Consider the following 14,463-nt stretch of genomic DNA (forward strand, 5'->3'; position numbering starts at 1 on the left):
TGTGTTTGTACATCGGTGTGTAGATGAGGACTGAATTCTCATTTCTGGACACGTCAGACACACATGAGAGCGTTTGTGGACGGGGTGTTTATTTAATGGTAAAGTATATTTTATCAGATATAATGAAATAGCACTGCTGCAGCTGGTTAGCATACTATCAGGCCAGATGGTGTTGTGTTTACATTCTTTCTTATTTAGACTTAGACGCACATACTCATCCGACTGGAGTTTAACAGTCAGGTGATTCATTGTTATTTTAGTTTATTCTGGCTTCTCTCATTACGGACGAGCAGAAGAGTCTTTGCTTCTCGTCGTTTTCACTCTCAGTGATCTCCACCAGCGTTACGTATGAAAGGTGCAGAGGAGAAACCAGCAGGTCAAGCTCAGCATTGTGCAGCCAAACACGTAATTACACATGAGACTGCTGCCGATGTGAAGGCACAAACTCACGTGATGAGGATGATTTACAGGCTGTTTGTACTGTGAAGGAGTAAAAGTCAAAATCGGGATAATGACAGCTTGTAGCAGTCGAGGAAAACCAGAAATAATTGGGTAATTACAGTGAAAAATGAATTGAGATTGGTGGGTAATTACACGGGAAGTAAGCCAACACAATACTGATTTTTCTTTAGCGTTTGTATTCCTTATCCTATCATAGATAAAGTGCTGTTAGCAGGTAAAGTGATGAAAAAGGTTATCACATTAACCTTTTACCGCCAGTGGAAAAAGGGACCGGTGACATTTTATAGTTCCTCCCTCGACTTCGTTTAGTATTTGGAGAAATATTTCTGTATTTCGTCCAGGTGGGTCACCAGGCAGGCGACACGGGCCGAAGAAAGGAAAGTAATTACAGCTTAAAGTTCTTGTTAACCTGCGTGTTTCAAAGAAATCAAGCACACGACGACTGAACACAGGCAGGAGAAAGGTCAGCTGTGGTGGCGGTTACGATACGAGACCGCACGCTGAATAATCAGTTCTCAGTAAACATGTTTTGAGCTCAATTCTCACACTAATACCCAAAAAAACTCTTTATTTATTCGTCTACCGCTACAACTATTTGGTTTAATAGATTTTACTGTTATTTCTTGTCTGTTCCTTGTAAATATCTGCATCTTAAAGGGGTCACGAACCAAAAGCAGCTACAAGCCACTGACCTAGATAATCTCCAGACTTTAATGTCAACAGGTTTTTTTTTTTTCTTTGGGAGAAAATAGAACATAGCTCCGAGCGACGTCTGAGGTTTGTGACACAGCAACTAAAAATACAGTTCCCTGTTGCCTCCTTCCTATTAAGGTGACGACTGAAAACCTAAACTGTCTGCATGGATTAATTAAAAAAAAACAAACCCTGCGGGGCGAGTTAGAAAACATCCATTTGTTTTTTTTAATTAAATAAGCAGATACTGCTGAGCATCCCTGATCGAACGCTCCCCTGTTTTTAAAGCGTTTTGTTAAAGTGCTCCTGTAAAGTGGCCGTCGGTGACTGAAACCTCCTTACATTACGAAAAAGCGATTAATAATTCATCAGCGAGCGCACAAAAAACACTAACAGTCCCACTGTTGTTTAGCATCAGAGCTCAAATGAAATGTGACATTACATTAAAACGTCTGGCGGAGAGAGAGAGAGAGAGACGGGCCTCTCCTCCGGGCGACATTTTTGGAATAATTTCTATAATTTCCTCTCTGATGAAGCCACTTTAGAAACTCCCAGAACAACACGGGGCCGCACGGCTGTTTTAATTTTTAACTCCTGACGCCGCTTTGTTCATGAGTCAGCAGCGCCCCGTCTCTGACAGTGTTTGCAGTCCGTGCCAGTGTTGTGTGTTGTGTGTTGTGTGTTGTGTGTGTGTGTGTGTTTTTCTCTGGTTTCGTTACTCTTCCCCCCCCTCCCTTTGAAACGAAACACCGTTAAAAGATGGAGATAGTGGAGAGAGAGTGTGGTCAGACAGCCGTGCCCGGGCAGATAGATGCTCCAACTTTTCAGAGTCAGGGTTTGAGATGAGACGTAGGAGTCGAGCTGCTCAAGGTTTTTTTTCTGTGAAACTCAAGAGGAAAAATCTCCCTCTGCCACCCTGCCCTCCTCTGCTTACTGCTTCTCGCTGTCCCCCTTCCTCCTCCTCCTCCTCTTCCTCCTCCTCCTCCTCCTCCTCCTCCTCCTCTTCCTATCTCTCCCCCCCCGCCCTGAGCTGTGAATGTTAATGGCTGTATATCTCTCTCCCTGAACTTCACCTATGACTTCCCAGGTGCCAAGCACAGTAAACAAGCACCCCTCAGTTTATCCTGAAACGCGCCAGGGGACGCCTCTCACTTTCGCCGTGTTACACGGACACGTCCCTGTCGTGCAGGTAGTGACGTTTATCACCTGTAACCATTCACCTGTGGCCCTGACCTTTGCACCAAAAATGACGATTATAATGATGATGATGATTTTCATTTCTTATTTCTCCTTCTTGATCCTATCTGTGCAGCCAGAATCTCAGTTATGCGGAGAGGACGAGACAAACTCTCCAGATTAAGTTTGGTTTTAATAATGTATGCTCTAAAGATGTGTAGATGAGTCACGCAGCGGCCCTCCCTCTTGGTTTTTTCACTATAACTGAATCCTGCAGGAGCGGGGAGAAACTTCCGCAGGCAAACTAAGCAGAGCACAGCTCAGCCAGCCTCATTCGCAGCCTCGAGGATGCCAGATTTCAGTGTTTTCTGCTCATTTTTTAATATAAAACACATTGCAGTGCAGCAGTTATTGTGCGAGCTGACACCGGCTGAGAGCCTGATGAACAGCGTCGCCCTCAGGATTTTTTAAATAATTAATCTGCACCACCGCAATCAGATGGGTTTTTTTGGTGGGTGGGGGGGATAGAAGAAGAAGAAGAAGAGGAAGAAGAAGAGGAAGAGGAGGAAGAAGAAGGAGCCACTCACTGATTGTTTCTCTCTCAGCTCAGGCGAGTCGACAGCAACAATGAGCCCAGCAGTCAGGAGCTAATGAGGGAGTGTAGATGGAGTGTGTTTAGTGTCCAGAGCTCAGCACAGTCTCTAAATGAGCCGGTTTAGGTTTCCAACAGTTGAGGCTTTTTTCCTCTGGCCAAGCCTGAGTGTAACACACTCTCTCCCTCGCCTGTTTTCTTCCTCCCTACTCTCCCTCCTGGTTTGTTTCCCCCCCCTCCTCCCCTTTCCTACCCTCCCCTCCTCCCACTACCCGCCACAGTTGCTGCTGGATAACAGAGCGAATGTGGAGGGCGCCCTGCAGGATGGGGCGGAGAACTACACAGAGACGCCTCTTCAGCTGGCCGCTGCTGCAGGTACAACCACATCCAGTCTCCATCGCAGACCTGTGGATCCTTCTCCTCCCGCATTTTGACCCGAGTGTCGTTAAATTCTCAACGCGGCGTGTAAAGGATTAGTCGTGACATGCTCGAGTCGGAGCTCACCAGAAGGCATTCCCGCTCTGCAAAGCATCATCAAATTCATTTATCATGTTCAATTAGTATCTGAGAGGGACGACTGCAGTGGATTTGAAACGCTGCTCCTCATGAGTGTGTTGCTGTGCAGCCTGCAGTAGGCGTGTTTTTTTTTTTGTTTTTGTTTTTTTATTCAATCAAAATGTGATTAAAAACTGTCCAGAATCATCTGGCACTGCAGAGATAAATGTTAATTTAAAGGAACGGTTTTACATCTTTTGGAAGCGTAGCTGCTTTCTTGCATGGATGCACGACATGCTGCTGTAGATAACTACTAATTATCTGCTTCCATTGGCTGATAACTACAAGATTATAACCAAATAATTGCACATTTTGTTTTTTCAAGACATTCATAACCTGCTCTGATGTAGCGAGCAGAGATGGATGAAGTAACAATTTAACAGGATTGTCAAAACTTCTTCTTCTTCTGTGTTTATTGGCGGATCAAAAACCAACTTACCACCACAACATGTAGCTGCTGCACACAAGTCAATCAGAGCCATCCGTGTTTTTAATTGGCCACATTTCACTGATATCAGTAAATAGCTGATGATATAAAACTCCCAATAGTTATTTTGCATCCTGACTATTTTGACGAGAAGATCGATTCTACTCTAATATCTATACAGCCAACAGCTGGTTAGCTATAGCTTAGCATAAAGACTGGAAACAGATGGAAACAGCTAGCTTAGCTCCGTTTAAGGTGAAAGAAAAGTGCACAATCTGATAAAGTCACGTTGGTTTTGCTTTTTTCCATCAATGCAACCGTCCAGTCGTGTTTTTGTACTGTCAAAGCTTAGCGACTGATATCCCTTCGAGAAGACGAAAAAAACATGAGACTGCTCCTTTAAACGCGTCACATATTGCCCAGTGTTTGACTTGTTTTTGTAATCGAGCTCCCAACGCCGCCTCTTTTTTTTTTTTTAATTAAACCCCACTGAAAGATCTCAAACAAGTGGTAAACGATCGCAGTTTTTAAAGCGCAGACACACTGTGGTGAAATCCCTCCGTGTTGCATTCGGGGACCTAAGGAAGGTGTAGGCAGCGGCGTTGCCGTGGTAACGGGTGATTAAAACACGCAGCCACAGATAATGAGCACTATTAACATCCCACTCATTAAATTATAAATAATGTAGAGGAAGTAAAGACCACAATCCCAGAGCTAATTTTGTTAATGAATAGCACCGACTGAGAAACTTTTCCGAGCACAGAATTGTTTAACGCAGGTTCAGTTTTACTGCACGTCCGCAGTGACTTTACAGGGGTGTAAAAGGTGCAATAAGCGAGTGAGAGTATCCAGGAATTCAGGGCACATTCCAGCCGGTTTGAACAGAGGTGGTGCATCCCGCCTGTGTCAGTAATGAAATGTTTGTGTTGTTTGGGCGTTTGGCCGGAGAGCGTCGAGGATTAGCTGTGATTCGTTTAGTGCTCAACAGAGCTGCTGCACTCACCTGATGTCATTCAAAGCGGCCGTGTGGAATTCAGTGAAAGTGGAGAGGGAAGTGGATGGTTTGTGTTTATGTTGCTGCGCTCGCCAACAGGACGACTTCCAGAGACTCAGAAATCATTTTCAGCAGCGATGGAAGAAATATTCAGATTCTTAAAATGAGCAATAACTATAGAAATCATCAGCCAAATTTAAGATATCAAACAATGAAGTTATTAGAGATATAAAAGATGTTATAAGATGTTATTGGAACATTGTTACTGATGAGTTTCCTCTCATCTTAAATCCGGTAATCTCCATACACTTAACTGCAGGAAACTTTTAAATGGGTTAAAATCACAAAAAGGCTTCTATCAAAGGAAAAAAGACAGAAAAATAACGACTTAATAAACTTGTTTTCAGTCATAAATCAAAAAAAATCCATTGTATATTGATAAAGAAATGAAAACCTCCTACAAAGAGAGAATTGTATCATAACATAACATAGCATAGCATAGCATAGCATAGCATAGCATAACATGACAGCATAACATACTTGGAGCTAATTTGAACTACTGTACAGACTCTTTATTTTCTTATCTACAACTATTGATTATGTTTTCAAAGATGCACATATCTGTCACCCTGTGTAATCCGCAAAATGTAATTAAATATCAAAAGTAATGAGACTCCATATTTTCAGAATAGCTCCTTTTTCAGTGCTGTTTTATTGCAGAATATTACATCATTCTGTTTTATCTCTAACACATCTTAGAGCATTTTAATGTTATGGATGGTCGATTTTGAGCCAAATATTAACACAATATCACTTAACTACCACTCTTGAGAAGACGTACTTATTGTTGTTGTCATCCTGGTTCAGGTAACTTCGAGTTGGTGAGTTTGCTCTTGGAGCGAGGAGCCGACCCCATGATCGGGACCATGTGTCGAAACGGCATCTCGTCTGCTCCGCTGGGAGACATGAACTCATACAGCCTGGCTGCAGCACATGGTCACAGGTAATACAGGCAGTCACACACACACACACACACACACAGGGACCAATACAAGTGTCAGCCAGCCGCAGATAGATCCATTACCACGGTATTGATCCATTTACACACTCTGCCCTGGTCCGTCCGCCGCTCACAGAATCCTGCAGTATGATAGAGGCAGATATCTTGGTTTCGCTGTCAGACAGCGAGCGACGATAAGCTGCTGCAGTCCATTCAGCAGCACTTACGGCTCCGGTTTGACATCATTTCCCTGCAGCTGGGTTAAGATAAAGCCCATTAACATTCAGGGCAGCGAGAGCTGTCAGGAGGTGGAGTGGAGTGGCAAGCCAACAACACAATGCAGCATTATTAAGACAATCAATTACAGCACGATGATCATGCTGCAGCGCGTCGTGAGCAGGCTGGAAACCGAATTAAGATCGGACGTGAGATGGTGTAAAAGTTTGTCTTTCTCTGCAGGTGCCGGATGAGAATTACCTGCAGAAAGAGCGAAAACTACCTTGTTTGAATTTTTCTTTTATTCTTCCACAAAGCGTTTGAGACAATGGCTTTTTTGTTGAAGCGACTGGTAGCTGATCGAAAGAAGAATTCAGAACAATTTGCTGTCAAGTCAAACTGTAGCAAAAGTAAAGACATCGTGTTAAAATGTTACTCTGGTGATGGTGAGAGTCGCTCGTACGAAAAGTCCTCAAGTATCTCAAATTAATATGGTTAGAATGGTTCTTGAGTTCAGACCGTGCAAGAAAAAGTAATGTAGAAATGTGGCGTCGACTGCACGAACACAACCAGATAGAAACACAGTCGTAAATCTGCTCACTTAACAGTCAAACCTAAAAGGATCACCATCAAACAACACTGTGTAAACGGCTTCAAAGTGAGCCGTCAGCGATCAAACAATCTCAGAAACAGGATGTGATGTGCTGTCGGTCCAAACGCCCCCCGCTCCGCTGAAGCAGATGGCGCGGCGTCGCCTCCTCGGGCTGCGATCACGCCGCTTGCGTTACGTGTTGAGGTCCGTTCTTCTCAAAGAGAGCGTCTGTTACAGTGAGGAATCTCCTTCGTTTGAGAGTTTTACTTCACATTGTCTCTGTGCAGAAGTCAGTGCAGGGTGACGTGTCACCAATTCTGCTTCCTTTGTGTACGACTGGGGGATTATAAAACCGAAGAGGGTGATATTGTTTCATGGCAGGTGATCAAAACGCAGACGCTCCAGTTTATTGCAGCTCATTACAAATCCAGAGGTGGGTTATAATGTGTTGCCTAATGACGACTCAGCAGATACGGCCCATTCAGAATGAAACCAGGGCTGTCCAAAGTTAAGGCTGGAACAGAAACGGATCTTTATAACTTCTTCTCAATGTTCAAGATTCCCAGAATGTAACAGGGTCTGTTCTGGGCCGACACCCATCCTCAATCCAAGATTCATGGAAATCCATTTTGTAGTTGTTATGTGACCCTGCCGACAAACCAACAAACCAGCAAACACATGGGAAAAAAACATAACCTCCCGGACAAAGTTCATTAATTGCTCTTAGAAAGTTTCCTCGGCTTCCCAATACAAAGATTCCACCAAACTGAAGAAACTTTGAAACCTCAGAAGATGTATTTCCTTCTGGTGCAGAGGCAGAAGCTGTGTGGCGTTGATGAACCCATCAACAAACACTTCTCAGACACGTATCTTATCACTCAATTACTGCTTAAATGAAATAATATATTCAGTTGAGCGACATAAGCAGCTGTAATAAAGACATATTTTACTCTAACACATTACTTTTGTGGCACGTTTCCCCCGACTCATAACACTTTACAACCTCTTTTCTAATGGATCATATATTTCCACTCCTCAGACCATTAATCGAGGTTCAGAGTATTTGATTGTGCTTAATTAAGTACATGAATATATTGTTCATTGAGTGTCATCAGAGCCAAAGAGCTGTATGGGATCAATGTGGAGTTAACACAGAACGTTTATGCCTAATTTAGAACCATTTTCCGGTCTGTGATCGTCCACTTCACAACCTCTCGTCCTACTTTTTGACCCCAGGCTTGTGCTCGGTCTTTTGCAGTTCTCTCTGACTTTTAAACAGCTAATCTCAGTTTGGTTTTTTTTATTTTTTTTTTTTATCTTCTTCCCCCCAGGAATGTATTTCGGAAGCTCCTGGCCCAGTCGGAGAAGGACAAAGGGGACGTGTTGTCCCTGGAGGAGATCCTGGCCGAGGGTTCGGAGCCGGGGGAGAAGAGGCTGGTGCCGCAGGCCAACGGCGGAGGGACCCTGCGAACAGGAAAGGCCAAACTGAGGGCCCTGAGAGAGGCCATGTACCATAGCGCAGAGCACGGCCATGTGGACATCACCATAGACATCCGCAGCTTAGGTCAGATTTACTAATACATGCTTCACTGGCACACATGCCCTCGCTCTCTGGTGCCTCCCTCCAGCTGTCCTGGAGATGTGCTGCTCATGCTGTGCCTGTCCTGTCCCGTCCTGTCCCGTCCTGTACTCTCTCTCAGCAATCACTGCTACTCATCCAACCATGAAACACTCGCACAGAATGGGACTTTTTTTTTTTTTTTTTTTTAAATATCCGAGGCAATAACAGCTCGGGTCTAAGGTGTGAATGTGATGATGAGGAAAGCGTCCCCCGAGCAGAGCTCATCCTGTAGCCGTCGCGGCCGTCGTCAGCTTTCACCGCAGCGTTGTCGGGTTCAGAGGGCGTGAGACCTAATGTGGCCGCTGATTAAGATTAATTGACTAATTTATTTCAGCTGACAGAAGAGTCTCGCCCCAAATGCCATTTAGTCGCTGATTCTGAAACCTTTTGGTCGTCTCACACAGTCCTCAGCAGATCGAGCTTTCCCAGCCGACGTGTCATTGTATAAGTTCAATTTTAGTTAAACGTTTTGAGATTTACACTTGACGAGAGTTAGATGAGAAGATCAGCACCACTCTCACAGTAAAAACAAAGCCATCACCAGCTGCCAGTTAGCTTAGCTTAGCAAAAAGACTGGAAACAGGGAGGTCAAAAGGTAACAGAATCTACGTGTCATATCTTGTTTGTTCAATCTATACAAAAACCAAAGTGTACAAATGACAAACAGTGGTTTCAGAAGGGAGATACAGCAAGTTTTAAAGTCGCTAGATGTTGTAACCTTGGGCCAGAACCTGGTCAGAGGATGACTCATTCATTTCTTCTTTAGATTTTTTAATACTTTTGCTCTGAACCCTGCCCTCGCACTCCGTGTGCCTCTGCCTGCGCTCAGTTCTGACCTGCTTCTGCTCGAGCTGTCTGCTTGCACTCAGATATATTCCTGCTTGCACAGTTTGTCGCTGTGATCCGGCCTCCGTCTCCACGCAGACAGGTTTGCTTCTGTGCCCTGTTGAAACATCTTTTCTTACGTTATGCGAGTTTATGTCGCGGCAATTTATCCGTTTCCATTTTAACTGTTTGTTTCATGTCTGCTACCATGTGACTGTGCTGCTGCCTGTCTTGGCCTGGCCTCTGCTGAAACAATGAGACTTCCCTTCTGGTGAAATAAATGTTAAGATATATGCTGTTTATACTCTGTATCTGTATGGATGTGATGTTATTGGTGCGTCTAGTCACACAAGTCACTTGCTGTTTATGGATATTGGCTTCTGTGCGCACAGAAAAACACATACAACGATATAAGCTTGCCTGATTTCCAAGTTTAGGGTTGTAAAAGTCAATATAAACTTTATATTTATTGCTGGATTTTCTTATTGGCTACCCGATACATCAATCATCTGGAGGCTGGCATATAAGGACACAGTGGGTCAGGATGTTGTGGGCTCTAGTGCTCCTGTCTGCTCAAATGAGCTGATCGTTTTGTGTGATAAAGCCTGTGGGTGCTAACAGGGACTTCATGGTGCATTCAGGTGCACCTTGTAAACTCTATAATCATACTTGAATAGCCTTGCAGGTTGTGTTATACAGGAGAGTTCCGTTATTTTTCAGATTTTCCTTGGTTGAAATACAAAGGCTACATCTGTCGTTAAGTTGTAGTTCTTACAATGCAGCTTTTTCTATGATTAGATGCAATATCATAAAAATATCCCATTCAGATCTGATAATAATGATACTGAATAATATGATAAATTAAATAAATCACGTGGACTCAGAAGTGAAGTGAACGTGCTTGCAACTCGGCAGGAATGTTGTTGGTCGGCACCACAGCTGGAGCTCTAGTCTGACAAGGTTGTTGCACAAAGAAGCAGATTGTGTGCGAGGAGAACGGCTGAAGAGAATCTGAGCAAGCGACAATATATCCACTAAATAAATGAAAAATGTCCCAGAGCTCAAGGCGGCATCTTTAAATTACTTTTTCAGTCTCTAAAAATAAAAATAAAAAATGTACAAATTTGAGAAGTTGAAATCAGATTATTTTTGGCCTTTTTTGATAAATAACTTCAACTATCAAAATGTTCGACCACATTAATCAACTAATCTACAAACACATCTCCACTGTCATGTCATGATTTGTGTTAAAGTTCATAAACGCATCATTCAGTCTCATCATATTGTTGCAGAACGGTTTTTTTAACAGGACGTCCTTTAATTATATTCAAGTGCTGCCTTTTAGATTCCCTCCGGAGCCTTCCGACTCTCCACTAATCCAACTCCATGCAATCGCCCTTCAACTCGCGCTGACACCATAAAGTGATGGAAACATGGTCGGTTCTGTCGCCCTTGAAGACTTCGCTGCGTGTATTCACTGTCCGTGTGGTGTCATTCCTAGGCGTTCCCTGGACGCTGCACACCTGGCTGGAGTCCCTGCGTACCTGCTTCATCCAGCACCGCCGGCCGCTCATCCAGGGCCTGCTCAAAGACTTCAGCTGCATCCAGGAGGACGAGTACACGGAGGAGCTCATCACGCACGGCCTGCCGCTCATGTTCCAGATCCTCCGAGCCAGCAAGGTCGGCGAGGTTCTTTCCTTTTTATGTGCATGTAAACAAAATGCTTGTTAGAGGAACATCAGACAAAGTGCGGCTGCTTTTCTGGGAATACAAACTGTCCTGTGCTTGTTGTGCCGCCGTGACATTAACACTAACATTTGCATATATTTATTTGTACTCCAAAACCACATTATCATACATTTGCATGAAATTTTCGTCCTGGGAAACGAAGGCCAAAAAAAAAAAAAGAACCTCTAATCTGTGTAAAGTTTCTGTCCTCACTTGTGTCGGTGTGCGTTTGCAGAATGAGGTGATAAGCCAGCAGCTGTCAGTCATCTTCACCCAGTGCTACGGGCCCTTCCCCATCCCTAAGCTGACAGAGATCAAGAAGAAACAGACCTCGCGCTTAGGTAAGACAGCGACTTAAAAAACAGTGAAACACTTTCTGCTACTCTCTGCATTAAGTGAAGTCGAGTGACGACGGGGTGACAGCGGGGTTACAGCTAAAGCCGAGAGGGTTCTTGTGTTTTTTTCTGGGGGGAATTTGTCTCTGACTTCAGCGAGGTCACCAAACTGTGCACAACGCCCCGAAATTAGTTGATGAGGTGTTAAGTTCATGAAGTTTCTTGTTCTTTCCTTTCAGACTTAAGGGACCAAGTTGCATAAACTTAGTTTTAGATTCTTAAATTGTCAGGCTCCACTTAAAAGTCCATCTTTGTATGGTACAACCTGTGAAATCTGCAAGGTGCATTCAGGTACACCATGTAAACTCCATCATGAAGGTTGTATAATACAGGAGCATTCCATTATTTTTCCTTTGGTGACATACAAAGGCTTCATCAGTCATTGATTTCCTTGTTCTTACAGCGCAGCCTTTTTCCTGATTAGATGCAAAATCATAGAAATGTCCACTTCAGTTCTACGTAGGCAGACATTCCTTGGAAAAAAACTCAAATTAAATTATCGGCAAACTCCACCAGACTTTTGTACAACATGTTTTCAGGTACCTTCTGGTTTCAGGTGCTGCTGTAATACATCATCTGGTGTCTGGGAATAGCAAAAAGGTCAAAATACAGCGATCAAAATGTCACGGATTATTGCTTCAAACTTGTTTTGTAGCATTTTCTAACCCATACAACGCTTTCTTTTTGACATTCAAAAAAGTAATATTACAAAGTGCTTTTTAAAGAGCGGGTTGGTAAGTTATTCAGAAGCATCTTTTGTTGAAAATCTCTCAACAGGCCAGCAGCAATGAAAGGAATAAAAATCCAGTTTTTGTGGCTGTTGCAGACCTCTAATAAGCTCAAGTAATCGCCTCATTCAGCCTTTAAGAAACAATTGGACACATGACCTTCCACAAGGTCAGGTGGATGTATCGCTAAAGCTATTAGCAAGCTAATGGCACGTGAATGTTAGAGAAAATGCAGGCAAACTTCCCCAGTGCTAATCTGTTAGCTTGTCAGCGGTAAGTACTAACAACAGCCATTTTGTTGTTTATGTTCATTATGATAATAGCAGGTGTTTTCTGACATGCGAGTGAGACACAACGTCAGTGGGTATGATTAGCGATGACAGCAGTGTGCTGCTCTCACAGTAAAAACAGCCTCTTAGCCAGTCGTTCATCAGCTTGCTAACTCGGTAGCACAAAGCACACAACCCCTGAGCCAAAGAACAGAACTGCTGCAACGGCAACACACTCACGTAGCAGCTAACATAGTTGTTTAGCAGTCAACATTAGCACAAAGCACACAGACACTGAGCTGAAGAATAGCCTAGCCTCTGTACTAGCTAACTCCAGCAGCAGCTATTGGTAGCACAAAGCACACAGCTACTGTGAGGAGTAACTGTCAAGCAAGGCAGTGTTTTTGGAATTAACCTTTTGATGGTTATTTTGTTATGTGTTTGGATGATTGTGGCATTAAAACAGAGTTCTTTATTCATGTGGTGCAGTCAGGCAGTACACGTTCAGTTTCAGAGGAGTGGCTCTGGCTTTAATGACAAAATATTATTATTGGGAGTAGCTATCCAGAGGATCATTAAATCAAGCTGCTGAGGGGAGAGTGTGGAAATGATTAGAGAGGGAACACGAGGGTCAGGGGGGCGGTTTTTAAAAGGCATTAAATTTAATTTTCTCAATAAAAGGCCTTCGAAAGGTATAAAAAGTCTCAAATTTAATTTGCTGAAGCCTATAAATAAAGTTCTCCTTCACGTGATCGCAGGCTGTCTTCAAGCGTTACACATTTATAAACATGTTTAAAGTGGGATTGTTGTGACAGTGGATTGAGCTGCGGGAGGCCGTTTAATCCCGTTTAGTGAAGCCAGAACCAACAGAACCGCATCGAACAGTGTCACGACTGCAGCCACATGAGCTGGGAGACTTGTCGTCTCAGAGTGGATGATTTTTGCAAAACTTAAACGGAGTTTTAGCAGTTTTTTAATTTGCATTAATATAGTTGATTATATAGTAGAAATTACTGTTAAATTCTGCAGGGAAACACTGAAAAACTGCGATTTATAATTCTCGGACAAAGTTTGCATCATACTTTCTTGCTTTAGCCGGTGTGAACATGGAACAGATATTAAACTGCATCTCAAATGTAAGTTTTTGAACCTGTAAAAACTCAGTTCTTTGCTGAAGGGAGGTTAGTTTACCACTGGAGGGTTTTCAGGAAGTATCAACCACACTGGTATCAAGTTGTTTGCCAAGATAAACTCTGCATATCTTTTTGCTCTGTCTTGTTTTTGCTCTTTCCTTGCAGATTAAGATCAAATACAAAATGATAAACTACTATTCCAATAACATATTAGGATTTAATCTCAACATTAAGTTTAGGATGTACAAGCTTAAAGCCTTTATTTATCAGCAGGTTGCACCAGCAATGTTACATCATTTTAAATACTGGGGTGGTGCAGTTCTTAATGTAGTGAAGAAATCTCCACCCTCCTGTTATTCTCATCATTTTTGTGTGTCTGGGGCTCCAAACAAACATCATTATCTCTGATACCTCAAACAAATTCGGCCTCGAGCATCATTCTTCAATGATTCATCTGTCTAATCTGATATTAAAAGCTCATTTGAAGTCAGAAAGTCACTGACTTCCTCATTTTCTTCTGGTTCGAGGAGGCGCGATCACACTCTGTGACGGTGCTGCAGCGCCACCTAGTGTTGAACAAGAGTACAACAACAAGCAGTTTGTTATTGTGACTGTTGGGGATCATTATTGCTTTTAAAAAACCTTTGACAACTAATTCATTTATCAGGATGTTCGGCTCAATGGACCAGATACCAAGTTCAGAATACTAATGAAATAGGAATTGTTGTATGTGATAATGCTGCGCTGATAGCTGCGTGATGAATCACCTCCTGTGTAATTAATGAGCACATTAGCTTAATCTTCCTCTGTTTGCTGTTCTGCATCCACAGCTTAGGAGAATTGAGTAATGAGGCATCAGTTGGATCTTATTGTCTTCTTCTTCTTCTTCTTCTTCTTCTTCTTCTTCTTCTTCTTCTTCTTCTTCTTCTTCTTCTTCTCTGATTCAGACCCGCACTTCCTCAACAACAAGGACATGTCTGACGTCACTTTCCTGGTGGAGGGGAAACCATTTTATGCACATAAAGTTCTGCTGTTTACAGCGTCGCCCAGGTAAAGA

General features: G+C 43.1%; 1 protein-coding gene and 1 long non-coding RNA gene across 7 annotated transcripts in view; both read left to right on the top strand.

Moving 5' to 3' along the window:
- LOC119032215 overlaps positions 1-14,463 on the top strand; it is a 1,052,400-nt gene that overhangs the window by 229,756 nt on the left and 808,181 nt on the right. The window lies entirely within an intron of this gene.
- LOC119032171 (ankyrin repeat and BTB/POZ domain-containing protein BTBD11-A) overlaps positions 1-14,463 on the top strand; it is a 180,088-nt gene that overhangs the window by 159,942 nt on the left and 5,683 nt on the right. For 2 of the 3 annotated variants that reach the window (XM_037121057.1, XM_037121060.1), the window contains exons 7-13: positions 2,243-2,344; positions 3,205-3,298; positions 5,767-5,902; positions 8,039-8,271; positions 10,655-10,833; positions 11,117-11,222; positions 14,354-14,456. In XM_037121057.1, the coding sequence (XP_036976952.1) occupies positions 2,243-2,344; positions 3,205-3,298; positions 5,767-5,902; positions 8,039-8,271; positions 10,655-10,833; positions 11,117-11,222; positions 14,354-14,456 (953 nt within the window). The remainder of the gene's footprint in view (positions 1-2,242; positions 2,345-3,204; positions 3,299-5,766; positions 5,903-8,038; positions 8,272-10,654; positions 10,834-11,116; positions 11,223-14,353; positions 14,457-14,463) is intronic. The other variant, XM_037121058.1, reaches the window with a different exon arrangement.

Source organism: Acanthopagrus latus, chromosome 14, assembly GCF_904848185.1.
Source record: "Acanthopagrus latus isolate v.2019 chromosome 14, fAcaLat1.1, whole genome shotgun sequence".
NCBI lineage: Eukaryota > Metazoa > Chordata > Actinopteri > Spariformes > Sparidae > Acanthopagrus > Acanthopagrus latus.